Here is a 25,737-nt window from a genome sequence, read left to right as displayed (position 1 = left end):
TGAGGGGGGGAAGGTCCCAAAGAAGGAGGACAGTGGCTAACCAAAACAACCAAACAGTAAATAAAGTTATAGATTGTAAAACCAAAACAATAAGCTAAAAGATGCTTAAATGCTCTATACAACCGAGAGGAACCAATACCAGAGATGGGTGATAATTTCTCTGTAGCTTTGCAGTACAAACACAGTCTTTGATCCATTGTTCATATAAAGATAATTACCGGTGCAGCTTTAAAACTTATCTAATGATGTATTATAACATACAGGATATACTAGAGGATGATATCTTTTGTATATAAATGCTTTTTAGGTGGGAAAAATCTGTATTTATGAACAATGAGGTTTCTGTTTGCTAAAAGAAAAAGCAACACAAAACTTTTTCTAGAAGTAATAAATGCATGTAAGTGTATAATAATACAATACTTTGCTTCCTCCCACCAAAAATGTCTCAGATTGCAGTACTTCATACTTCCCTAAGTGGGCAGTTGATGTCACAGGAGCAGTGGGCCCACAATGAGTACTCATAGGAAAATGAGTCACAGAGTGGATGCTGCAGACGGGATGTGAGGAAATGATGGGCAGTGGAGAAACATGTGCTGGCACTGAGAGCTTAATCCGTCTTATGGATGACAGGTCAGTGTCTCCGTGGAAGCCTACGATCGATGGCACTTGACCCCCTTAAATATCAGGAGCGCCGACATCCCTCTCGTCTCCATGTCACGCACAATCAGGATTGATTGCAGCACTTCCTCCACGGACAAGTGACTGCTGTTAGTTCCTCATCTTTAATAATGATGATGCCTCACACTCATCCCATAACAGCTGTCTGTTGTGCTGAGGAGAAACTTGAAAACCATTGTTTTGTTTTGTTCCGTACCCTCCCTATTATACAAAACTCTCTCATTCAACACCAAATCTCTAAATACACAGAAAGCCATATATCACTGTGCACTGACATTTCCGTGCAGTGCCTGCAGATCTGTATATAGCTTCTATTTAAAATGATGTCATGCTAAACATTTTGGAGATGTGTGCATGTACATATTTACATGTTAATATATCTTTCAACACCACATTTGAGATTTCCTGAAATTGCATAGAATACATTTTCCAAATGCACAGCCAGTTTATAAGAATCTAACTGACTCAATACTAATTAACACTGAGGTAAGTAGGGCTTTAGGCTCTGGTAAGTTTATGTAATTTATATACAAAACACAGTATTGTTTTGTATCAAAGATCGAAAACTGGTACCTACAGCCTGCTGAGAGGCATGATCTGCAATTTTGGAGATGATGTAGGGAACTATAGCAAATGTCTGGATTCTGTGTGATTCCACTTGATATAAATTCAGTAGTTTTAGTTGGCATGTTTAGTGGTTCATGGGGTTCCTCTCTCAGTGGGTGAATGCAGCTGGTGGAAAGTGACTTTGCCAACTCGTGAGAGCTATGCCTGAGGCAGGTGTACAACAGTACTTCACACAAATGCCACAAATTGAACATGTCTCCTGTATGAACATGAAAAAGCTGCTAAGAAATGCAACAAGTAGATGCAATCCATTTAAATGTGCTAAACAGTCAAAGAACATGAAATCGTATCCTCATCAACAGAGGAACAAGCTGTTGTGCTAAAATAACTTATCTTTTGTAGTGTGCCAGGATAATGGTTTGAGCTAGCAATATGACAGACCAGTATATAGGCTATACTGATGCTATTAAGACAATAAATAGAAGCACATAAATTAACACAAGCTTCCCATCCCTTGTTCCCTCACCCACCACAGTCAGGGGTGGCTTAACTAGCCAGCTTCAGTTACATCAAGCTACAAAACTCTTCCTGGTGTGACGCATCAAGTGTTGTATCAGGAAACACTCGCTACAATCAACATCATTATAACCTTTCCCATGTGTCAGATAAAACATTATTATGTACGCTGACAATTATAACTATAAAATATATCTATAAAAAGCAAGCTAAGCTACCACTCAGGCGTCACATCATCACTACCACGGCTGCTAACGTTAGTAGTGGTTAGCCTTGGTTTTAGTGCACTACATACAATCACAGTAACACCTAGCTCATATCATACTAACAGGATCAATCAGAAACCAAATTTAGCAGGTCAAACATACGTTCACACTGTATGTATTTTTCTTGAATGAAAACATATTGTAGTATTGTGTTCATTATTAGCTAGTAGAGCTAATAGCTGACCTTCTATTGTTTGGAATAATGATACTACAATCTAATGATAATCATGTGATAAATTGCAGTACATTTCACACTTTTCTTTTTATCATTTGTGATCAATCTTGTGTGAATCAGTTCTGTGTCCCGACCTGAAAGACTTAGTGATAGTTTTCCAAATAGAGTGTAGAGAGGCATGGTGTCTTATAGTTTATATTTGTCAAATAAAGAACACCTGTTTGGTGTCCTCACAGGGCCTCCTAACAATGTCACTGACCTTTTCTTTGACATCGACTATATTTCTGTTCACAGGATGCTTAAACAGCCAAACCTGGAGCCCTCGAGATGTGGGCTGCGTGTCATGATTAACACCCCTCTCTCCCAATCTCTGACAAGCACAAGGGCCACTCTGCCCGTGTGATACACTTCTTCCCAAATTGAATTCTCTCCTCTTTTTTCTTGTTTGTGATGTAATCGCACTTGGTAGCGCCACTTCTCACAGGACACCTATCCTCTTTTCATTTCAAGCAATAAAGTATTATGGTGAGCTGACTTCAGCAGCGGCTCCCAAAATGCGATCAGTGGTTTTTAAGGTCAACGCGGGTATTCATCAACGCTTCCCTGCTGAGGATGTAATGATCAAAGTTTGTGTGCCACAGACATAGCACAATTTACAACACCCCCAAGTGCCCTTGCCCATCACTCTGTATGTCGCTGAGCTTATCATTGTTCAGCCAATTATATGACCCGGTGAGAAGATTACCGTTGCCGTTCTGTGCCAGTGGTTTGCCAAATAAATAAGTGCTTAATGACCCTCTCACTCCACCTTTTCAACTTAATTAGGGGGGGGGACAGATTTGCTGGATGGATGACTCTACTGCAACAGACTGTGAATCTGAAACAGGGGACTGCCAGCCCTTGATTCGTTGTGCGTATTGGTTTCTTCTGCAGCTGCTTGATTGCAGCCCGAACCACTTAACTATTGCTGACCACCAGAAGGCCCAGCTGTGTGGCTGCGGCCATTCCAGCATCCTGCTTAAACACGTCTGAGGGAAACCGCTCAGACAGTTGTGTAAACAATTCTGCAGGTTGCTTATGTATGTTTGTTTGTTTGTGTGTGTGTGTGTTTCATAGATCAATTACAGTCCGATTTTTTACATGGATGAGGGACAGTAAATGAGGAATCTCTGCAGGCCAGTAATGGTGCATCTGGTGTGTTTAGGGATGACACATCAGTGCATCACCCTTCAATAAAAACAGCATGATGAAAAAAGAAAATGCTGCTCATCATTGGATATATTTGTTGACAGATGTGGCCATTGACATTGCTATCATGCATCACAGGCTATAGACGTGAAAAATACAAAACACTGGCAACACTAAATACTTGATGTTTTTACAGATCAACTGACTAAAATACTAAAAATAACAGACAAAAGATAGACAGTTGGAGAAATATGGTGTGCCTGATGTAAGACAGACTAATTTGTTGGTATTGATCGTTGGCTAAAATGGTTATCCTGATGTGCACAAAGGCTTTCACATAGCTTTTCATCAGTCCTCAGAAATCAGCAAAAGTACTTCTGCTCCTCTTACTTTATATCTGCACAATCCATGTAAATTTCAGTTTCAACACAGCAGAAGCCAAAACTCAATAGCTTCTCAGAATAAATAGAACAAGATTAGGGTGCTTAAAGCGAAGGTAGTTTCCTCTCGTTCTTTGTGCCAGGCAATTACAGTTTTATTCACAGACAGCTGGTTAGATGGACTTCTTTGTGCTAAAAGCCATCTGTATGACTGAGAGCGTTTTGTGGCTTGTATTGAAGCACATGCTGTTTATGTCTTGACATTATTACCTTTTTCTTCATCGCTGCCCTTTCATGCAAATCCACGGCTTTGCAGTGGTTGCAAACACAGCAAATTATTTAGCTGTTTGGCAATGCTCTAAGATAAGGTGCAAACATTCCTACATAGTTACCAAAAAAATAATGAACAAATTGAGCGCTAACTGCTGTAATCTGACCCTTAAGTACATAACTACTAATTCACTTTCTTCATGATTCTTCCTGGTTAAAGGAATTCACCAATATTCTGGGAAATATGTGTGTTTGCTTTTTCTGCCAGGACTTGATGAGAAGATCAATACATGAATACAAACAAAGAGACTGGTCCAGGATATGATTAGCCTATCTTAACGCAGACAGTGGAAGCTGGAGGGAAACAAACATTGAGAGCATTCATAGGATATGTTCAGTCTTTTATAAACAATTTAGGCTTATGACATTGTCATCATAATCAGCCTAATTGAGGCAAATGAACAATCAGCTGGCACACTTTACTCACTGTTGAGACATCTTAGACACCTCTGCCTGCTCTTGATGATGGTTTTAAAGCAAAACCAAAAGCTTGAAACAGAAAACATGCACATGACTTTTCTTTGTTCGTTCATAATGTCAGTGAATCTCTTAGTTCCAGGAACAAAGATGCAGTTTACAGCACACCCAAATGTGCTGTTTTTGTTGTATTTTTTTTAAAATATGGCTGCCAATACATACATGCAATAGCCACCTTTTAAGTGTCAGTATTTTGATGTTTTAAATATTCTTTTAATAAAGGAAACACATCTTCTGTGCTGCTGTATGTTTGATATTTAGGTGAGCACAGAAATAGACTAATGTGTGCATAATAAGAAAGTCGGTTATGTGCCATCAAGCACCTGATTCACATAGTGAGACAAAAATCAAGGCTTATATCATTTCCAAATAAACTAGAGCAAGTTAAACTCTCTCTCTTGGCTTTTGCACACCCTTGTCCACCCACACAGGTGTTTCCACTCATTGTGCCTGATTAGACTCTTCACAGCACTGTGTGGTCATGGACACACCATGACCGATTGATCTGTCTGTTGTTTTGAGAGGGACATATTTACTATTCCTCTGCGTTGTCCTCCTTTTTAATGTTTTTTTTTTTGGAGAGTATTTTTATGACTTCCTTAAGTTTACTGCAGAGAAATGACAGGAAATGAGTAGAGAGAGACAGGAGAAAGGGAATGGTGTGCAACAAAGGTCCCCAGTTGAAGGTGGGATGTTCGTGATTCAAGGTCCTTAACTTGAAGGTGTCCCAATCTTTGTTGCAGTCTGGTGACATGGAGTTTGTTGTACTAATCATAGCTTCATATAACAGCAACCTGCAGGTCTAATCAGCCCGAGCAATTGGAAACACCTGTACAAGTGTGCCATGCCCCCATGTTCCTCATAGCACCAGTATGGTCAAACATATTAACGTATTGTAATGCACCTCCACAAAGGCACACTTTTAAATGAGATAAAGATGTTTCATTGTAAACAAACTATAATTAACCTCTAGCCTAAATCAACTAAAAAAATGGATCACTCTGCTCTGTGCTTGCCCATGTTCTGACTTGGTGGCTTAATGTTTTCCCTGGGATTATTAAATGTTGCATAATCATTCACATCTCATTAAAATTGCAGCCTCTCAAAAGTTCTATTTTTTATTAGCATATTTGGTTGCCACCAGGAGTCCCAGCTGCTTCTGTATGTTGATGGTCGACTCCAGCTGTCCTCTGAAAACTGCACATAAAACTGTCGTATACGCAGAAATACAAGACACTGTAGATTCCTGCTTAATGGGGCACTCAGGTCCAAACAGCATCCAAACTGTTTATAATGCAGACAAAGATAGCACTGTATGTAAGGCAGTGAGTGGAACAGATGTGACTGTAACCCCCATTCAATCTTAAGTCTCTCTCATCAACGTTTGGTTCATGCGAAGTGGGCTACAGTGCTACATTAATAAAGTATTCTCTGTCAGAAATGCTTGCTGTCATCTGTTTCAACATTAAAAATAAAGTAGATTGCAACGAAAGAAAAGCGGAGCATTCCTTTCAGATAATACACCCAAGGTGCTAAACGTCCCAGGGCCAGACTCACCCACAGAGTTCAGATTGTGCCCAGCAGGTACAAAAAGTGCTGTCCTCAGATGGCTTGTATGAAGTTAGGAGTGCATCAGCCCATACAGCTTCCCAGCAGCAACGGACATAACTGTCCCTCTGTGAAGCTCTTCACTTGTCTTCAGTGGACTAAAACACCTTTTCTTTTGGATAAACGTCACAAATATCCAGAGGAAAAGGTGTGTTAAGATGTGGTTATCAACACAAATATGCAAAGGGCTGGGCATTAGTCCAAGTCTCCCACTTTAACACTAACACACACACACACACACACACACACACACACACACACACACACACACACACACACACACACAGCCAATCTCACCACTGCTGTTGCAGTCCAGCTGGCACTGACAGGGCCGCTTTGATGTTGGTGGAGGCCAAAAATTCAGCTGGAATTGCATGAAGGGTGGAAGTTGTGAGCAGTTTTCTGCCTGTAGTAAACATATTTTAACAACAGTACTGGAGATAATGTTGAGACATTTGGAACAAAAACATTTAAATGATTGCAAACTTTCCTAAGATCTTTTTTTGTAGCCAGTGTTTGTCATTTGGATCAGTGCTCATGGCAGACTGGGGACATTTGAATATGAACCTTAATGTAAAAACAATAGTTTCAAATTCACCTTTTCCTTTCTAAAAGAGTATTAAAACATTCATCAAACATTCAGCAGTTACTGTACTGAGCAATGATTTCTTATTTGTGGCAGTTATGTAATAAAAAGGATGTGAGTACCGATTTTCTTGTCAGAGTTTCATGTTGAAAAAATTAAAAGGACATGCGAGAGAGATCAGTGTTCATCTTGTGGTCCATTTATACAAATAATGTGTAATAAACAGTTACATGGGTCTCAAAACCAGTCATTTTCTGAAGAAGGGCAATGTGAAAGATGCTCAAATAATAAATATTAGTTTCCAGACTCTCACATGCGCCATAATTCTCATATGCAGTATTTAGACTGAACCTATATATACTGTATATATATACACATTTGAGCTAGCTATCCTCCGCTGAGGCTGTAACCAGGCCCGTGTCCCATTTTCAGAACACTGATTATTCTTGAGCTCTGGATCAGAATGAATCAATGATCAAAGACCAGCTGGCTTTTCACAGTTGGAATCCTGAACACAATCCCAGATATGAAAGAGAAGTGCTCTCTGACACCTGTTGATCAAACTGAAGAACTACAGTCACTTCAAATAAGAGTTATTGACAGTAAATGCATCAAACTTTCTGATCAAACATGGGTGATAGAGGTGATAGTATGGGAGTATGACAGCTTTAAAGAGAACTTTTTTTTTTTGGTGCTGAAGAGATTCATTTTAGCTCAAATGTTGCTTGAGGTGACTTTACACAGTACAAGATTCATGAAAGGGTTAACACTGTTAATGTGATATCTCTGTGATGCATTTTGGATGTCCAAGGACCCATGAATTCCTGACCTGATAAGCTGTCAGGACCATTGCCCTGTCTACAAATTGTGCGTTCAAGTGTGTGTGTGTGTGTGTGTGTGTGTGTGTGTGTGTGTGTGTGTGTGTGTGTGTGTGTGTGTGTGTGTGTGTGTGTGTGTGTGTGTGTGTGTGTGTGTGTGTGTGTGTGTGTGTGTGATTGGGAATTGAGCGAGAGAGAGAGAGTGCGGCCTCAAGGTTATGTGCCATTAAAAACGAGACTGCATAAATTCCGCCTAATAATTCATAATAATGACTTCCCTGTTTGTTGGTTGCTTGTTTATCCCACGTTCATTAACATGCCAGTCTCATGGTGCTCATACTGCAAAACGTCTTTTGAGTGGGAGTGAAGGAGAGTGATTAGAGGGCATATGGAAATGATTATAACCTGCTGAAGTGTAAGTATCCTAGATCCACAACTCTCCTGTATGAACCCCCTTATGAATACTGAGGATTAAGTAAGTAGATTAGTAAGAAGTCCTCTGTGTTAAGTTAACAGTATGTGCGTGCATGTGTTTGTGTGTGTCACTATCTTTGCTTCGTCATGTTGAACTCTCTCAGCTCTCTTTCTCCTTGGCCGTCACTTCCTTGTTCATGATATGAAGCTCCTGTGGTGCCCTTGAGTGTTGAGCCTTGATTTTTTTTTTACTCAGGTTTTGAAGCCAAAAATGATTATTCTCGGTTCCTCGTTTCTTCCAAAACATTATCTTGTTCTTACAACAGACTAAATATTGGTGGAGTTATGAACTGATGCAAAAACACACATTTTTGAACTGTGAAGTTTCATAAACTGGAGATATCAGAGATGACAAAATCACCTGCAAGTAATGTGAGCTCCGGCAGAGTGGAACGGATGTCTCAGTTATTCAAGTTAAATGAAGAAAACATGATATTCAACCATGGACAAAAACTGTGCATTAGGAGTGTGTAATCATAGTTCAAGCTAGAGGGGAAAAGTTTGCCGAACTAAGAATGCTCTATTAATACTTTTCATCAAGGCAAAGACACTTCAGGTATGCCTTCTTAAAGTGTTATATTGTTGGGCATGACAGCACAGAAATGACAGACAATGGGAGAAGAAAGGAACATGCAACAAATATCCCTAACCATGATCTGATTTAATGTCATTTAAACACCCAATGAGTGTCATTAGTGCTGCAAGTAATGATTACTTTCATCATTGATTAAATTTTGTCTACAAAAGAAATAGTGAAAAAGCCTGTTATAATTTCTTAGAGCCCCAAAAAACAGTACAAAATCAAGTCAAGTCTATTTTATTTGTACAGCCCAACATCACTAATGATAAATTTGCCTGAGGTGGCTTTACAGTCAGTACTGCAATACAACACCCTCTATCCTTGGACCCTCATACCGAATAAATAAACACTCCTTAACTGGGGGAAAAAATTGAAGAAACCTCACGAGCAACAAAGGATGGATCCCTCAAGAAGCCGCTCCTCACTGTTGAGCTGCAGTACTCTGAGGAATAAAACAAAGGGACTCTCAGAACACACTCAGTGCCCCTGTTGCCAATTACCTCAAATGCCACGCTGATGTGTGTTTCGCTCTTGAACTCGTTCCCTGAAAATGTCACTTTATGTGGAAATAGTAAGTAAACAGCATTTGACACCAATTGCGGCTTCCACCACTTTCAGTAATGACTGCAGGCCTGCTCTGACTCAACCCTGATGTGTTTGTGCTCTTTATGTGTACTCCCATGTTGTCTTTCTGACTTGTGTGTGTTGTTTTATGCTGGTTTGTGGATTGTGTTGCCGTACTGTGTCACATTTTTTCATGCTAGATTGTGTCGTTCCATGATGTTGTGTTGCTCGCACTCTCCTCGGGTGCTCTAGAGCAGCAGGACGCTGACAGGTCAACAGCCTCGCAACCCAGAGGTAAGAAGGACCTTGTCCTAAAAGGGGAACCTCTAGAAACGTACAGTAACAAAGCAGGTGAAGGTGACAGCACAGGGTGCGATCACACCTACAGTCTGTTATTTGGTGCCACATCCACACAAGTCTGAATGACATTGCTCTTATCTGACCCTGTGATATTCTAAAAAAAAAAAAAAAAAAAGCAGAGTTAGTCCATTTTACACTTATATAGAGTTTTATTACTATTTATCAGTCAAAAGTTTACATCCTCACCAGCATTTCCAGATGTTTTCTCAATGTATTAAAACACCAAAACAATAGTAAGGTAAAAACTGAGAAAAAAAACCTTTTAAAGTTTATCTACAGCAGTGTGGACATGGCCTTAGTGTAAAACTCTCTGATCCTGCTCCATGTAAACATGACCTCAGTCATTTTTCTAAGAACAGGAAGACACAATGTTGATATCAATCAGAAGTTCCTGAGAGAATACATAGAATAGAATAGAATAGAATAGAATAAAATAGAATAGAATAGAATAGAATAGAATAGAATAGAATAGAATAGAATAGAAAGCTTTTCTATTCTATTCTATGTTTTCTCTCAGGAACTTCTGAGAAAACATCTAGTGTGGACTGAAAATGTATTCATGTATTCTTCATCTATGAGCCAGTTTTAGGCTCAAAAAATGCTTTTACATCATGTATTGTAGATGTGATTGTATATGTATGTCAATGCGGTTAACCTACTTTAAATAGCATAATTCTCACTTGCCTCAGGCTAAAATAAATAAGAAAGTACCACAGAATTACAATAAACTGCTCCAAATGCAATTTAATAGTGTATTATCCAAAGAGGGGTTTCAGCATTAGCTGTTACAGCCATGCTGATAAATCCAATAAAGCAGCCAAAGGGCTAAACCACAGCTAATGCTTGAAAAGCAGCATTCATCCAACAATCAACTACTAGAATAGGTGTAACCACTTATTTTTCACATTCTGTCAAGCAATTATGAAATTTTAATGTGATGTAACTCTCGCTTAAAATTGTGTCTTTATGCTTTTTGTCTCGAGAGTCTCTCCCTGCTGTGCGTGACCTTCTAGGTGTGATGTGATGCCCAGCGTGGGGGTTAGCGTGAAGACGTGGGCTGGTTCACTTGTCCGCTTGCATGAATTAGTCTCTCTCTGTCAGTGCTGTTTTTTGCTTCTTCTTCTTTCTTTTACAGGGTTAAACATACTGGAACTGTGCTCGGCTCAGAGGTTGGCGGGGTACGAGAATCTTGGTAAACAGTGCTGAGCAGTAACCCTCTCCAGGGAACTGTGCGTGTGTGTGTGTGTGTTTGTGTGTGTGTGTGTGTTTGTGTTTGTGTGTGTGTGTGTGTGTGTGTGTGTGTGTGTGTGTGTGTGTGTGTGTGTGTGTGTGTGTGTGTGTGTGTGTGTGTGTGTGTGTGTGTGTGTGTGTGTGTGTGTGTGTCTGTGTGTGTCTGTGTGTGTGTGAGGTTGTTACATAGCAGCAGTGAGGAGAAGGTGTTGCTGATCTGTTAGCTTGGGTCACGCTGGCAGGCAGGAGCAGCAGGATGAGAAAGCTGCAAATGGGGTCGGGGTCACTGACAGCAGAGGAGATTAAGCTAAGGATGTTGGTGACACAAGGCTTTTCGTTTGACAAACTGCGGTAAATGGGACTCACAGTTCCTCCCGATGTAAGGCTTAGTAAAAGTGCATGTGGTTTTACGGCAAATGGGTTGTATAAGGTTGTATTAAACTTGGCTTTTTTCCATCCTCTTTTTTCCAGGTTGACAAGCCACCTTATGAAAGGGTTTTCCAGTGGAACAACAAACAGAAGCATCCTGTGTGAGCTTCATCTTCATCCATGTCTACAGTTAAATGAAGCCATGACACCAATTAGTCACTACATAAAGTAGACATTGGTTGTACCATTAGTTTTCACAGATGTTTATGTTTTCACTGCTGCAGTGATAGTTTAGTATTTAGGTGCACGTCCTTCTAAATCACTTTATCTGTATCTGCTACACTTGCAAGCTAAGTTGCAATTCATACAAAGTACATTTTATTTTAGGTCTGAGTTATTGAAGTTTCCTCTTATAAATGTAGTACTCAGATTTGTTTGAGTCAACATAAAAAACATTTTTCTGCAGTGTAGAGGACACAAGTGAAGCAGCTGCAGCTTCATCAGCAGCCTAAAACTTGAAGAACACACTCTTTGCTTCGCTGGCTTATTGCTGGTCTTCAATGTGCATTGGCAAAAAGCAATTATTCTACTTCCTTTTGGGGGTATTTACAGTCACAGGGAGGTAGGCTGCCTTCATGTGAAAAGTGTGTATGTAATTCTGATGACTGAAAGTTCAAATTTTGCATCTTGTTAGTGATAATTGGTTCATTTTAGTGCTTTTGGTTGGATTATTAATAAAATGAACATACAGTAATGAGTATTTTTCTTCATCCAGCAGATCACCAACAGAATGAAGAGGAGATGCAAAGCAGACATGCATTAAAAAATAATGGGAACACATAAGATCATAACAGTGGTTTTTCCATGTTTTAGCTCATTTAAGAAATGGGCAAACTTGGCAAACAATTTAGCAAACCATGTTGTTCTGTTCAAAAAAATTCATTTGAATGCATTTACTTTTTCAAGCCGTCCATGTACCAGTTCATTTTCATACATTAAAAAAATATATATTGGAAGACCCTTGTAATGTTATTAAGTTGTGTAACCTGTCACAGTGAACATCGGGTCTGCATTATTTCTGTCAGAATTACCATATTGTTATGAGGGGAAAAAGTCAATCTGTACTTGGACTGCTTTATCGCACAAAGATCATGTAAAACTTAAATGTTTGGAAAAACACATCAAAAATCTAAATATATAGCGTGTGATCAAAAAAGTGCAATAAAATGGACAGTGGACATAACTTAAGAAGCAAAATATGCAAGCCCACTTGTATAGATTAAATTAAAACTGTTACTTTCATTGTATCATTGATTACATGGTTGCACAGTATGACAATACACCACATGTTAACTCATACTATGAACATGTTAGCATAAAAAATGGGCCATTAAATAAACTTAGAGCAGTGGTTCTCAAACTTTTTTCACATCAAGGACACCTAATTAGACAACAAATAAGACCATAGACCCCCATCTGTGAATATTTGTGGTTTTAGATGTTTTATAACAGAAGGTTTATGAAACCCACAAACAAAATAGTCATACATTCTGTCATTGTGTTACTTATGGATGAATTATAGTGCAATTCAATTATTCCCCTTTTCCCCCAGAGTCTACTTTGATGACCACTGAGAATAATAATTTTTAAAAAAAATTAAATTAACAAAATAAACAAAACAAAAAAGTATTCTTATCAGTACCTCACAACAGTTATAAAAAAAATAATTTCCAGCTTTGATTTGAAATGAGTGACAGCATGACTTCACCACATCATTTTATCTGACAGAGCTTTCATGATCTCCACCCACCAGACGTCACATCTCTGCAGCTCAGCTGTCAAAGAACATTTCTGCCCGTGTTTCACTTTGTTGGCTCTTCCAGGCGGACAGCCAGCTCGCAATTACAACAGTACCTGGAGGCAACATTAAAGCTGAAACTCTGAAAGCGCAGGTGGAGAAAAAACACCGCATAACGTTATTTAGCCTTTTGCCTTTGACCTGGAATAAGGCACTGATTTTTTAGAGTAGTTTTTTCTTCTTTTTTTCATCTTTAACTTTTAGGAGATTCAGTGGAGTTTTCTTTTCTTTTTTCTTTGTTTTGATATTAATCCCTCAGTGAGTGGTCCGGTGTCATGGCTCCCCGGGTGGTCTGGGTCCTGGTCGCGCTGTCCGGTGTGCTGAATGTGCGCTCCTGCTGGGCATATACCTGTCCGACCATCTGCCGCTGCAGCACCGACACTATCCAGTGCAGCAGAGACACTCAGCTGGCCTCCCGGGCAGCAGCAACATCCGTGCTTCGACTGTAAGTAACCCAACTCTCTGGCTTTACTGCTGATAGAATTCTGCTCTAAACTCATCTGATACTTTACACTGAGCCCATCAGTGCCCAGTGTCGTTTCCGTTTTTCTTTAGATTTTCCTGTTGGGACTTATTATGGCTATACAGTTACTTTATGGTGTCACTGTCATTCCTGTTGTAACACAGGTCTTATAAATGTCATTATTGGGGGTTACATTAAAAGACACTTTTCTGCATTTGCTCCTATAAAGTTTACATGTGACTTGAGTTTTACTTGTGACTCTTACAGAAGACTCACTCATCTGTCCTTGAAAGAAGTTCCCAGTCATGCCTTCAAGGAGCTGATCAACATAACAATAATGTAAGTTTTCTTGTTAGAGTTATCATGAAGCAGACAGAGAGAAAAGAAAAACCCTGAGTCCAAGAAGTTTGACTTAAGAGAGAGACAATAAGAGACTGCTGATAAAGACTTTCGCCTTGATGAAACATTTAAGCAAGAATGCCGACTAACTAAACAGAAGCTAAACGTTTTTAAACTTTCGGAAATAGTATATATTATAAATTTAATTAAACTGAATTATTGCAATCTGATTAATTCAATCAAATGTAATTGCTATAAATTTGACTTTGCACTTAAAAATGACTAAATTAAAGGAACTTGTGCATTTATATAATAGATAATAAATCATCATTCAAACAAATCAACTGCGAGGAAATATCATACTACAAGGAAAAAAGCAAAGCCTGTGTGGGTCCAAATTTAAAATACAGTTAAAATATGCTTTGCCTGTAGCGCCACCTATTGGCTCATGTGTGCAGAGCAAAGACAAAAGCCTCCAACAAGATACTGTATATATTATAGCAGCAGTAAAGGAGAGTTTCTACACAACATGAAGGCTAAATATCCAGCTGCTCCTGACACAACAGAAGCCCGGAAATTGATTTAACTTTATAGCAACCCATACTGCGCTATTACAAAATGCAAACTGCCTTGGTATATAGGGAATTCATTGTTTTGCCAGTGACTTTTAACAGCCAGATAACTGTAGAAAACAATATAGACATACAAGGAAAAATGAAATCTGTACAAAACTAGTGTTTGCCCATTTTAAACAAATGAACTCAATGACTAAATAATGATTCAAGTATTACATCAGGTGTTTACTAAATGCTTTTATCTTGAGTCCAGGTACAGGTAATAGCAACAGGAGGCGAACATTTGTTTATGACTATTCATTACTTCATAGCATGATTACATTTCACTTTGATGTCTTCGCTCTGGAGTTTACTTCCTGTGGCATGATCAAGGGGAACACCTTGTTAACTCAGCGAATGGCTGAGCACAACCTACTCTGTCACTTTTAATGTCGAAGTTTCACCCACATGCTTATGTCACCAGGTTTTAAACAGGTACTTTGTTTACTGTAGATGTGATGATGATGCACAGTTCCAAAACCAGATCATTTCATTTTTCTATTCATAGGAGGGGAAATTTGTATCTGTACTGTAAAAATATATATTTAAAAGGAAAAAGTACTTAAAGATTTTCTCATTATTGCTGTATGTTGTGTTATTGTCATCATCACACAACAGGAGACCGCACTTCGGGCTTCTCAACAACTCCCATACAATGTTTTTCATAAATGTACCAAAACTCTTTGTCATGTAAAGCAAAGCAGGTGGACCCAAGGCAGGGCTGCAGAAAAAGGGTTTTATTCCAGAAGTGAGGAGAAAAGATAAAAAACGAGACAAGGGATACAACAAAGACCGAGCAGAAAACCAAACTAAACTAATCAAACAACAGGGAACAGGTGGCACATCACACAGGCTGGGAGCCGATTGGCTAGGGAAGACACAAGGAGCAAGGCAGGGCTAATGAGAAAAATGCCGGGCAGGTGTGAAGAGAACACACAAGGAAACATTAACTAAACCAAAACCCCAAAAAACACAACACCACAAGCTAACCAAGTATTCCAGAAAGGCCTTAAAAGAAAAGTCAAATAACAAATGAGCAAAACCAAATCACTCAAAGGACTAAGCAACAGAAGTGTACCACTGTAAAACAACACAGAGTCCCATAATCATGAGTCCATAACACTCTTGGCCACACTGCCCAGCACATTTCTACAAAATCCAATTATAAATGAAAGAGATATCTCACTAAAAACATACCAGGCACTCAAGTAATAACATAACCTTTTCTTATTTTCTCTAGAAATGGGGTTTAATTGATGATTAGGTCACCTTTATCGTGTTTACAGCTAGTAAGTACTCAGTTCTAAAGCTATAACATCACCCTGAATCGTTTTACCAAACTGGCTCCTCTATTTAATTAATATATCACTTACAGTCTGATAAGCAGATATGAAACGTTTGTTCGCCTGTGGTGAAACCATTTTCAAATTGAGCCGATTTGTGTTGATTGTGTTTGACTTTGCTCTCCTCCTCAGGGACGAGCCTTATCAGTCTCAGATACTTATAGTACTTACATGCCATAGGTTCATTATGTTTCAATAAACAGGGCAAATTCAGATTTTCTCTCAGCAGATTATATTTTTAAGTGATAAAAGACACTCCAGTTTCAATGAAATGACTGTGCTAAAGCTACGGTCTTTCACCGTCTCGCATATATGCTACAAATGTGGATTTCTAAGAAGATGTTTCATTTCTTGGTTATGAAACCCTCCTCGTTTAACCTGTGTCAAGGTAGAATGACACGCTGTTTGTCACTGATGACGCAAACTGATAATCTTGGCACAGCTTCATCATGTGTAAAGCTTTTTTTTTATGAGCTACAAGTGGTAGGCTAATTATGACACCATACATAAAGCAATCAGAGGAGGGAGTGAAACCAAACATAAGAAGTACAGATGGAGTCATTTAACAGTTTCTAGGTTTGAAATGGGAGCAGAGTTAGGTTAACCTAAGAAAAGTGTCGGCTGATTACAGTTGAGTGGGAGTCGAAAACGTCAATGGTGATTACGATAAAGAAGATGGAGAGAGCGGCTCTGAGAAGAAAGTCAGCCGTGGCTCCATCAGAAAACAAAGTGTACAAGGACAAATCAAGAAAGTCTTGTTGACTTTGTTTGTCTCGGAACGTCTTTGTTTAGTCCTCTTTTTTAAACATCTTTACTTAGTCTTCTTGGCCCAGATGCATCCGTGATGTATGTTTGTAGCTTCTCCAAACATGAGGCATGTGTGTTAGTGCCCTAGAAGTATGAATTCATGGTGATGGTGGTGGTATTTTCATTTTTCCATCATGATTTGCATCCCAGTATCAATCAACTCTGTCCTATTTCTAAAATGATAAAGTAAGCAAGGAAAGGAATCCATAACCGGCACTTTCACCAAAAATTTGTTTCACTAAAATTCCATATTTACTGGCTACATCTGAGACATTTCAAGAGTAATTTGTTTACAGCCTCTTGTTAATCTGTTGATTGATGTTGAGCCATTTCTTTGTGCCACAGCGAGATTTCCCAAAGCGACTGCATCACGCAGATACGGAGACAGGCGTTCCTCTCCCTCCACAGCCTGGCTCAAATGTAAGCATCACCTTCCATTGCACGTCACATTCAAGCTGAACACTGAAGGCAATTATTCATTTGAACAGCTGGTATGTGTTTAGCATTTCGTTTTAGCTTCGCAGGATTAGTCTCTCAATTACAAAAGCTACGTGTTTTAATCCTTGACTTTCACAGCAGCTGATGTATGAATGGGTTTGGTTTGTTGACATCCACCGACAACAATAATTATAATTGCTGATATATTTCTCATTTTGGTTCCCGTAGCTCTTTGCAGAATATCAACAGTCTGAGGATCATTGAAAAAGGTGCCTTCACTGACCTGCCCAAACTGGAATATTTGTAAGTCTGTGTTTCTGATTTACATGATCATCCTCTAACTTTTAAACTTCACTGACCAGCCAATGCGTCACTCATTACAAACTTGTGCTATGCAGCTGAGCAAACCCAAAGAACTTTGTTTTGAATTTAGTTGAGACTCCAAAGTTTTCAAAGTTGCTAAAAAAATATTTCACTTAGAATTGACATCATACAGCTTCAGTGATATTTTTTTAAGCCACGATAGTGAAATATCTCTGCAACTACCAGATAGATTGCTATGATTTTTTTTTTTGACATACATTCATTGTACCCAGAGTATAAATCCTTATGACACCAGTGATTCCCTGACTTGTCCTCTACAAACACTGAAAGCAGGTTGAGTTAGTTTATTTAGTTTTTCGTATCATTTCTGTGTGTTTTCCTGCGTGTATTTGTATAAAGGCCCAACCAGGGACGGGCATTCCAGGCTCGGGCTATAAATGTTGTGGTATGTGGCACTGGTCCATGCTATGTGCTTCTCCCCATAAAAATAAACATTAAATAACAAAATATAAGAATTAATGAGAAACAGGACAGCTGAGAGAGTATGTTTGACGACCAGTGTGAGATTCAGTATAAAAAGGATGTTGTGGGGTTTTAAAGAGGCACTCCAGCTCATCTTGTCTGTTTATGTCGTCATAAACTGGGGGTATGGAGTTTGAAGCATGAGGGCATTTAGCAGCCAGAGAGGGACTGATGAGAGATGCTGTTGAGCTGCATTATGGGAATTGTAGGAGCCAGCGTTTTTGAAGCTTGATGCATACAAGGGAATAAAAACCAAAATATCACGATCTCAGATACTTCAATTTTGACCAATTCTTTTCTTTAGCTTGTCTCTTGTGAGTCCTCCAACTTTATGAAAGTGCAATACTAAATCACTGGTGTCTCCCTTTAAGCAGTGTCAAAAACAGCCTTGTTTCTTTATTGGTTTTTTTGGGGGTTTTTTTTCACTGTACAATGACATTCAAAATCTGCACTGCTCACTTGACTATATGGACTGTATTAATACATATGTGGTTTGCAGAGTTTTAGGCTCACCGCTTGTATAAGTCAATCCAGAGATGTTTTTAATTCAGGTCGTACTTTAGCATTGATTGTTGTTAAAAGTTAAAGGTCAGTGAAATGATGTGATAAACCACATTTTTCTTGGGGTGTTTTACCACAGCTGGCTGCTGAAATTAGTATTTTCTGACTGACTGAGACAATCTCAGTATCTGTGACATTTCCTGGGCACTTTGAAGATTGCCTCTTATCTTGCATATCATCTGTCTCTGCTGCTTGTCTTCACAGGAGCATCTCAAACACAGGGATGATACACTTCCCTGACTTCACAACTATCTCCTCCTTGGTGCCCAATATTATCCTGTAAGTAATCCCATTTTAAAATAGTGTGCTTGAAGCTGGATTAGTGTGTCTCTGCATGTCATTTGTGTTCTAGCTGAGCGGAGCCCAAGTTGTTTATTCTGAGCCCAGTTTTACTTTTATCTATCAATGTCACGATGCCACCAACTCTGCCGCAAATCCTCCAACTGGGTCACAGTTCATCAAACTGCTGCTTTTTTTTTGTATGAATATACATAATTTTGTCTAACTGATACTGCCCAACAGCCTGAGTGCATGTTATCTCTTCCACGTGCAGAGAAATGGCAGACAACATGAGGATCGACAGCATTCCTGCCAATTCTTTCCAGGGTATCACAGAGGAGTACGTTGACATGTGAGTACAGGAGCCAAATTCTTTTTTCCTACCACCCTATGGGAAGTGTGAGCAACAATTTGTCATTATTTTATCAAGACCATTTTTTTGATGTGTCTCAGTCCTCTTATGTAATTGAATGTTCAGTTTGCTGACCTTGTTGATAGGTGCCTTTTGACAGCAAAATAAAAATGTATAAAATTGTGTCCCTGACAGGAACCTGGTTAGGAACGGGTTCAAGGAAATACAATCTCACGCGTTCAATGGAACTAAGCTCAACACATTGTAAGCATTTTGATAATCATACTCTCCCATACTGAGCTAACAACAACATTAGAGAGCGATACAGTTTGTTGCTGTGTCAGGTTTAAAAGCTTTTCTTTCTGTAATCATAAAAACTGAGTGTACCAGTAAACAAACGTTATGTAAGACTAAACAAAGATTGGATGACCCGTTGTTTTCTTACTCTGCCCCTTACTGCTGAATGTTGATGGGGACAAGATTTGTGCAGACACCCTGCAGTCTAAAAATAATGCTCATTTTCCTTTGTGTCAAGCTGAGAAAATAAAAAGTAAATGAAAAAGGGTTTGGGGCATTTTTGGCCATTAATGTGTCATCTTTGATTTTCTTTCATATCGTATGTTAAGTGAACAACTACAATTTGGATTGCAGGTCATTTTTGTGATGTTTGATTTTGTTTCTTTTTTTTTCTATTGTAGAATTTTAAGAGACAACACGTTTCTCAGTATCATTCAAGAAGATGCTTTCAAAGGAGCCTCAGGTCCAAATTCTCTGTAAGTAAAAATAATTAAGGTTGATAAAATGAATCAAACCTAAGAAAAAAACTTGCTGTCAGTCAGTTTGCAAATTGGTAATGGAAGTATATCAAAGCAGCTATTACCAATACTTTTTTAATACATCACATTATTAATTGTATGTGCAAGGGGTCGCTCTAATGACTCTCACAGCATCGATAGTTCTTCACAGTGAAACTCTCCCAAAAACACACTATACACTAACTGCTAAGCACCATTATTTAAGAAAAGTAGCATTACCACACTAAAAAACATATATACATTTTATAATATGAAAAAATGACACTAACTGTACAGAGTACAGAGATATTGTCAGCCCCTTTCAGTATGTTGTATGTCTATATACATTTTTAGGTAATTTGTTTAAGCTATTTTTGCCTTTTCTACATATATACATTTTGTACAGTAAGGCAAGGTGAGACAAGTTTATTTTATACACAAGGAAATTTGAAGTCTTTTCCGAAGTGCAAAAGAACATAAGAAGAGGAATAAGACTGATAAAAGATTATTTTAAAAACAACACTAAAAGAGGCAAGTAAAATTAAAAGAACAGTTAAATACATAAAATTAGACAAAAAAGTAAAGGAGATGGTTGGATTAAAAAGGTAGCATAAAGGATGAAAATCATTAGGTGAAGCTTTGAAATTTAATTAAGGCCTTGACCAGAGATATAAAGGAAAGTTTTCTAAATGGATATTTATCTCCTGTGTTTTCAAAAATAATTCTTTCCACATGACCTTCATTTTACAAAAAATCTCTGACAATGCAAAAAACGACTTCAAACAATGAAACACATGTGGTAGAAATAAATTCTACATCAATCATGCATCACATACCAGAGTTCATCTTTTTCCCACCCGTATTTTGCGAAGACCCTCCCAACTCTGCCTCTTATAAGCTCTGACCTTCATACTCTTACCCTAACCCAACCATCTCACTCCTAATGCCTAAACCTAACCAAAAATGCAATGAGTACTAATCAGACAATGCAAATACATACAAGAATCAGAAAATTGTGCTTCAGCACAGTACTTGAGTAATAAGTGTTTTTTGTTTCCATTGGATAGTTAGAGATGTGTTCCTATGTCATGTTATGTGTGGCTGTAGATGTAGCTGCTGTAAACCAAGCAATTTCCTGTGAAGGATCAATAAAGTATCTATCGATTTAGTGTTTTTAGTCAATTAGTCAATCACATCAAAGTTAATAAAAAGCAACACATTTATAATTGTGCCAAAGTTAAATATGAGAGAGGATAATCATGAATCCTCTATCTTTTGTTGTTTTGATCAACAGCATTATGGCGACCATATTTGAACTGGGTCAGTGATGCAAGATTAATATTCATAACAATGTTTATCATTTTATTGTATAAACATTAGGATGGTGACAGCCTGTCTGTGTAAACAACCAACAAGGCAAGCAGGACTGCTGAATACTGATCAGTGAGCAAATAACCAAGTCTGCAGAGCATACAGCACCCAAGGTCTCTGATTGTCAGAAACCTGTGTTGTAGACATGAAATTTCCTCTTATCTTAGTTATGAATAAATATGTGTGGTGTGAGATAAACAACATAGATGAGCAGGAAATGCCAAAGGTCTTCCGTCTGTTTGTTATTTTTAGTTGTGAAGAAAGTCAGGTCATAACTTGTAATCAGCCAAATAAAGGCGGTATTCAATCAAAGGAGGAGGCAAAGTACATACTGAGTGTTATTTTGCTTTTGATAAAATGTATTCAGTCCTCGGTAAATGTCAGTAATTACTGCCTCGATTCTGTGATGAACCATTTCTGTTGTGAATGAGCATCTCTTCAGAAAGACAGCGTGATTTTACTCATTGGCTTGATGAATATGAAAACACTGTAAATGGAGCCTTGGCTGCTTCACTAGAGCTCAATAAACACCTGTGGGAGACAGATTTGCCCGAAACAGCATTTGTCACCCGCATGAACAAAGCACCAAATCATGGCTCCTCTTGTGGGGAAAACTGGCTTTATAACTGTCCAACTGAGTTCAAACTAAAAGTGAAATCCAAGGCACATAAGGACATGTGCAGTCTATATATAGTTATGATCTGGATGGTTTAGCATAAATCTGAATAAGCGTTGGCTTCAGTATACACCTTTTCAGAAAATTGTATATCACCATTTGTGTATAATGGATAAAGATATATTATGTTTGCGGTAAACGTACATCAGTATTGGCTATGCATATGGTGTTTTTTTCTATTTCTTTTTTTGTTTTTCTTTCTTTCTGTTATATTGTCTTATATTTTAAAAGACCAAAATACATATAAAATCAATTCAAATTAAATCCAATGGAAAGGCTTTTCTTGTAACATTTATTTATCTAATGTCTTATTACAACACTGTTTTATTTGTAGCTATTTCACTAATATTGACTGAATCATATGTCTACATTCTCTGTGTGTGTGATTCAGGGATGTTTCCTCCACAGCGTTGATTTCCCTCCCCCCTAAAGGACTGAGGCAGGTGAGGTTTCTGAGAGCTGACTCTGCTTTCGCTCTGAAGAGTCTCCCTCCGCTGGAGAGCCTTGCCGAGCTGCTGGAGGCTGAGCTCACGTACCCCAGCCACTGCTGCGCCTTCCACACATGGCGTCGCAAACAAAGGTAACTGACTTGCTCACAGCAATGTAACAAATCCATTCACATCTTTATAAAGAACAAAAGCCCTGTCCAATGAATGCAGATCCTCAGCAGTTTGGTAATTAGCAGTTTAGTTTATTGATATACTGTGAGGTCTAACCTTTTCTCTCCTTTTATATTTAAAGGGAAAATGCCTTGAAGAACTTCACAAAGTTGTGTGATCTCAGCAAAACAGAAATGTAAGTTACTTCAGTGCCCACTTAGGGACTGTTTGAAAGTTATTGGGCTGGACTGAATCTTACTGTTCACTTTTTTTGAAAAGGTGTCCAGCATTATTCATATTTTGTTTGAACCCTCGCTTTGGTGAAGAAAAAAGTGCAACACCCTCCCACCAATATCTCAGACTAAGATGACACTATTGAATTGGTACTAACTAATTTTGCCATTGCTAACTAAAATAATTTGAGATGGTGTACCATAAGTTAGACCTAAATATAATGATCATTTTCACAAAGCGCACAAATCAAAACAATAGGAGTGGAATTGGCAGCTACCAAAATTATGAAAAAATAACCATTAGAGCTGTTACTGTCACTTTACACATGGCACATTAAACTTTTCTTTTTTTACACATTTAATTTTATACACACACACAAACAAAAGTTTAGTTTAGTACCCTCCCTTAAACAGTAAAAAGTACACTACTTCCTTTTCTCACTCCCCTCCACCCATAATTTCCATACAGTCCCATAAGCAGACCGTTTACCTTGATCAGTTGCTCTGGGGTTCTTATGATAACCTCAACACCTGTGTGTTCTTCAGGGAGCCCACTGCAGATGGTGTGAACGATTTTAATGACATCAACTTCCAGTATCCAGACCTGGAACTGGATTGTCTCAACGACCCCTTCGTCAAGTGCACGCCAAACCCGGATGCTTTTAACCCTTGCGAGGACCTGCTGGGCTTTCGCTTCCTGCGCTGTCTCACCTGGATAATCACAGTTTTTGCTGTGACTGGTAACCTGGCTGTGCTGGTCATCCTCCTCATTAGCCACCATAAGCTAACCATCTCCCGATTCCTCATGTGTAACCTGGCCTTTGCTGACTTGTGCATGGGACTCTACCTGATGCTCATCGCCTTCATGGATCACCACTCCCGTCACAAGTACTACAACCATGCCACTGAATGGCAAACAGGCCCAGGATGTGGCATAGCAGGGTTTTTGACAGTGTTTTCCAGTGAGCTCTCAGTATATACACTGACTGTGATTAGCCTCGAACGCTGGCACACCATTACCAATGCCATGCATGTAAACAAGAGGCTACGGATGCACCATGTGACAGCCATGATGGCAGCAGGCTGGGGCTTCTCTCTGCTAGTTGCCCTGCTCCCTCTTGTGGGGGTCAGCAGCTACAGCAAAGTGAGCATCTGCCTTCCCATGGACATCGACACACTGGGCTCTCAGGTTTATGTGGTGGCTGTGCTCATTCTCAATGTTGTCGCTTTCCTGGTGGTCTGTTACTGTTACATATGCATTTATCTCAGTGTCCACAATCCGGAGCACTCTTCACGCCATGGAGATACTAAGATTGCTAAACGCATGGCTGTGCTCATTTTCACTGACTTCATTTGCATGGCGCCCATCTCCTTCTTCGCCATCTCTGCGGCCCTGCGGATGCCCCTCATCACAGTATCTCACTCAAAGATCCTGCTCATCCTTTTTTATCCCATCAACTCCCTCTGCAACCCTTTCTTGTACACCATCTTCACGCGGGCCTTCAGGAAGGATGTGTGCCGGCTGTTGAGTCGTTGCGGCTTCTGCCACACAAAATCTGACTTTTACAGGTCGCAGATTCTGGCTTCACATCTCACCCGTAAACAGAAAGTGTCTCCCAGTAAACCTCACTCACTTAGCTTCTATTCCTATATTAAGAGGAAAGGTTGCTTTCTAAACAAGGGAACCACATGATCAATAACACAAATAATTTTATTATAATTATTTTCTGTCAAATGTATCATTTCTTTTGAGTCTAGGTCAGGGTGTCAGTCTTGTACATACCTCAGATCAGATTTGATCTGGGTTTGATTACAAAGTGAGAATTTCATAATTCAGGGCCAAGAGACCTCAAATTGAAGACAACAGGTACTGCAGCCTCCATTTCTGCACAGGTAACGTGGTACAAAGATGCAGATGGGTGGAGCCGGAACAGGCCAGTTTTGTTTTTTGCAAAGTTTACCTTTACTGATATGCTTTAGGTTATTTGTTATTAAGATCAAACTACATAAAACAGAACTGGTTTAAGATGTTCAAAGAAGAGACATTTAGTTCCATAGAAGATTTAGTAGTAGAGGTTATTTATTTTTCAAGGCATATTACGGTTGAAATTTTAATCTTTAATATAAGGTTTGAAGTAAATCTGATCAAATGGAAGTCTTTGTATTAGCTTGTCTGTTCAGGTTTTTCAATCTAATAAACGTTGGTGCCATCTATTGGGTTGTTGTACTCAGGAGACATTTGGCCTGAGAGGCTTGAAGACTGCAGACATGCTCGAGCAGCCACAGGAAACCAGTAAAAACTGGGACCTGGTCCACAACAAACAATTAGTGCTGTTCAAAATGTCCCAGGTTTTTACATTAAAACATTCTAATTTTAAAAAGTGTGGTCAATTATTTATGCTAACCATCTTTTTCAATTATGCTATTAGCAACATCTGTGGAGACTTGCAGAGTGTAGCAAGGATGCCATGCCAAAACCTCAATTCCTGTTACTTATTGACTGCCAAAAGTTGCTTTAACAGCATATGTTTAAGAAGAATTTATTTTTTATTTTGGAGTGGCATCTGTCCAAATACACTATTCAGCACCATCTTAGAAAGTGGTGCAACTTGTTCTTCATCGGTGATACCCTGTCTTGCACAAATAGGCTGTCTAGGAGGATTAAGGTATTTTTCCTGCTATTGTGTACTGTATTAATATAATAAGGCAAGTTTATACGATGATGGACACAGATTTGAATCAATTCAGCAAACTCTGTGGTCAATGCATGCTTAATACATAGCTGTGGAAAAGGGTCTTTGATTTACAAAACTGATGCCATAAATCCTCTGTCTGTGACCTTATGTGGTGAAGTCTATAAAATATTCTGTGGGAACACACACGGGGGGGGGGGGGGCGGCACTTTTCAGTTTTGGACTATAGGGTGTTGCTCAAACTATGACTTTGCAGTATAAGTGAATTTTAAAAAGTAAAATTAAAAAAAATTTCCAGAGGTTTG

General features: G+C 38.9%; 2 protein-coding genes across 2 annotated transcripts in view; one reads left to right on the top strand and one right to left on the bottom strand.

The window, feature by feature from the left end:
- Positions 1 to 13,299: 13,299 nt before the first annotated feature.
- Positions 13,300 to 24,432, top strand: LOC133991463 (lutropin-choriogonadotropic hormone receptor-like). Its single transcript, XM_062429882.1, has 11 exons — positions 13,300 to 13,469; positions 13,755 to 13,826; positions 16,936 to 17,010; positions 17,257 to 17,331; positions 18,640 to 18,714; positions 18,989 to 19,066; positions 19,262 to 19,330; positions 19,765 to 19,839; positions 22,299 to 22,487; positions 22,649 to 22,702; positions 23,286 to 24,432. Exons 1-11 carry the CDS (start codon positions 13,300 to 13,302, stop codon positions 24,430 to 24,432), a joined length of 2,079 nt encoding a protein of 692 aa, XP_062285866.1.
- Positions 24,433 to 25,722: 1,290 nt separating this feature from the next.
- Positions 25,723 to 25,737, bottom strand: part of gtf2a1l (general transcription factor IIA, 1-like) — a 6,476-nt gene continuing 6,461 nt past the window's right edge. Inside the window, exon 9 of the mRNA XM_062430106.1 lies at positions 25,723 to 25,737. This exon is cut by the window's right edge and continues 828 nt beyond it. The gene's annotated coding sequence lies outside the window, so the exon portion shown is untranslated.

The sequence above is a fragment of the Scomber scombrus genome, chromosome 12 (assembly GCF_963691925.1).
Source record: "Scomber scombrus chromosome 12, fScoSco1.1, whole genome shotgun sequence".
Taxonomy (NCBI): domain Eukaryota; kingdom Metazoa; phylum Chordata; class Actinopteri; order Scombriformes; family Scombridae; genus Scomber; species Scomber scombrus.
Note: the sequence above shows the minus strand (reverse complement) of the source record. Positions and strands in the feature narration are given on the sequence as shown.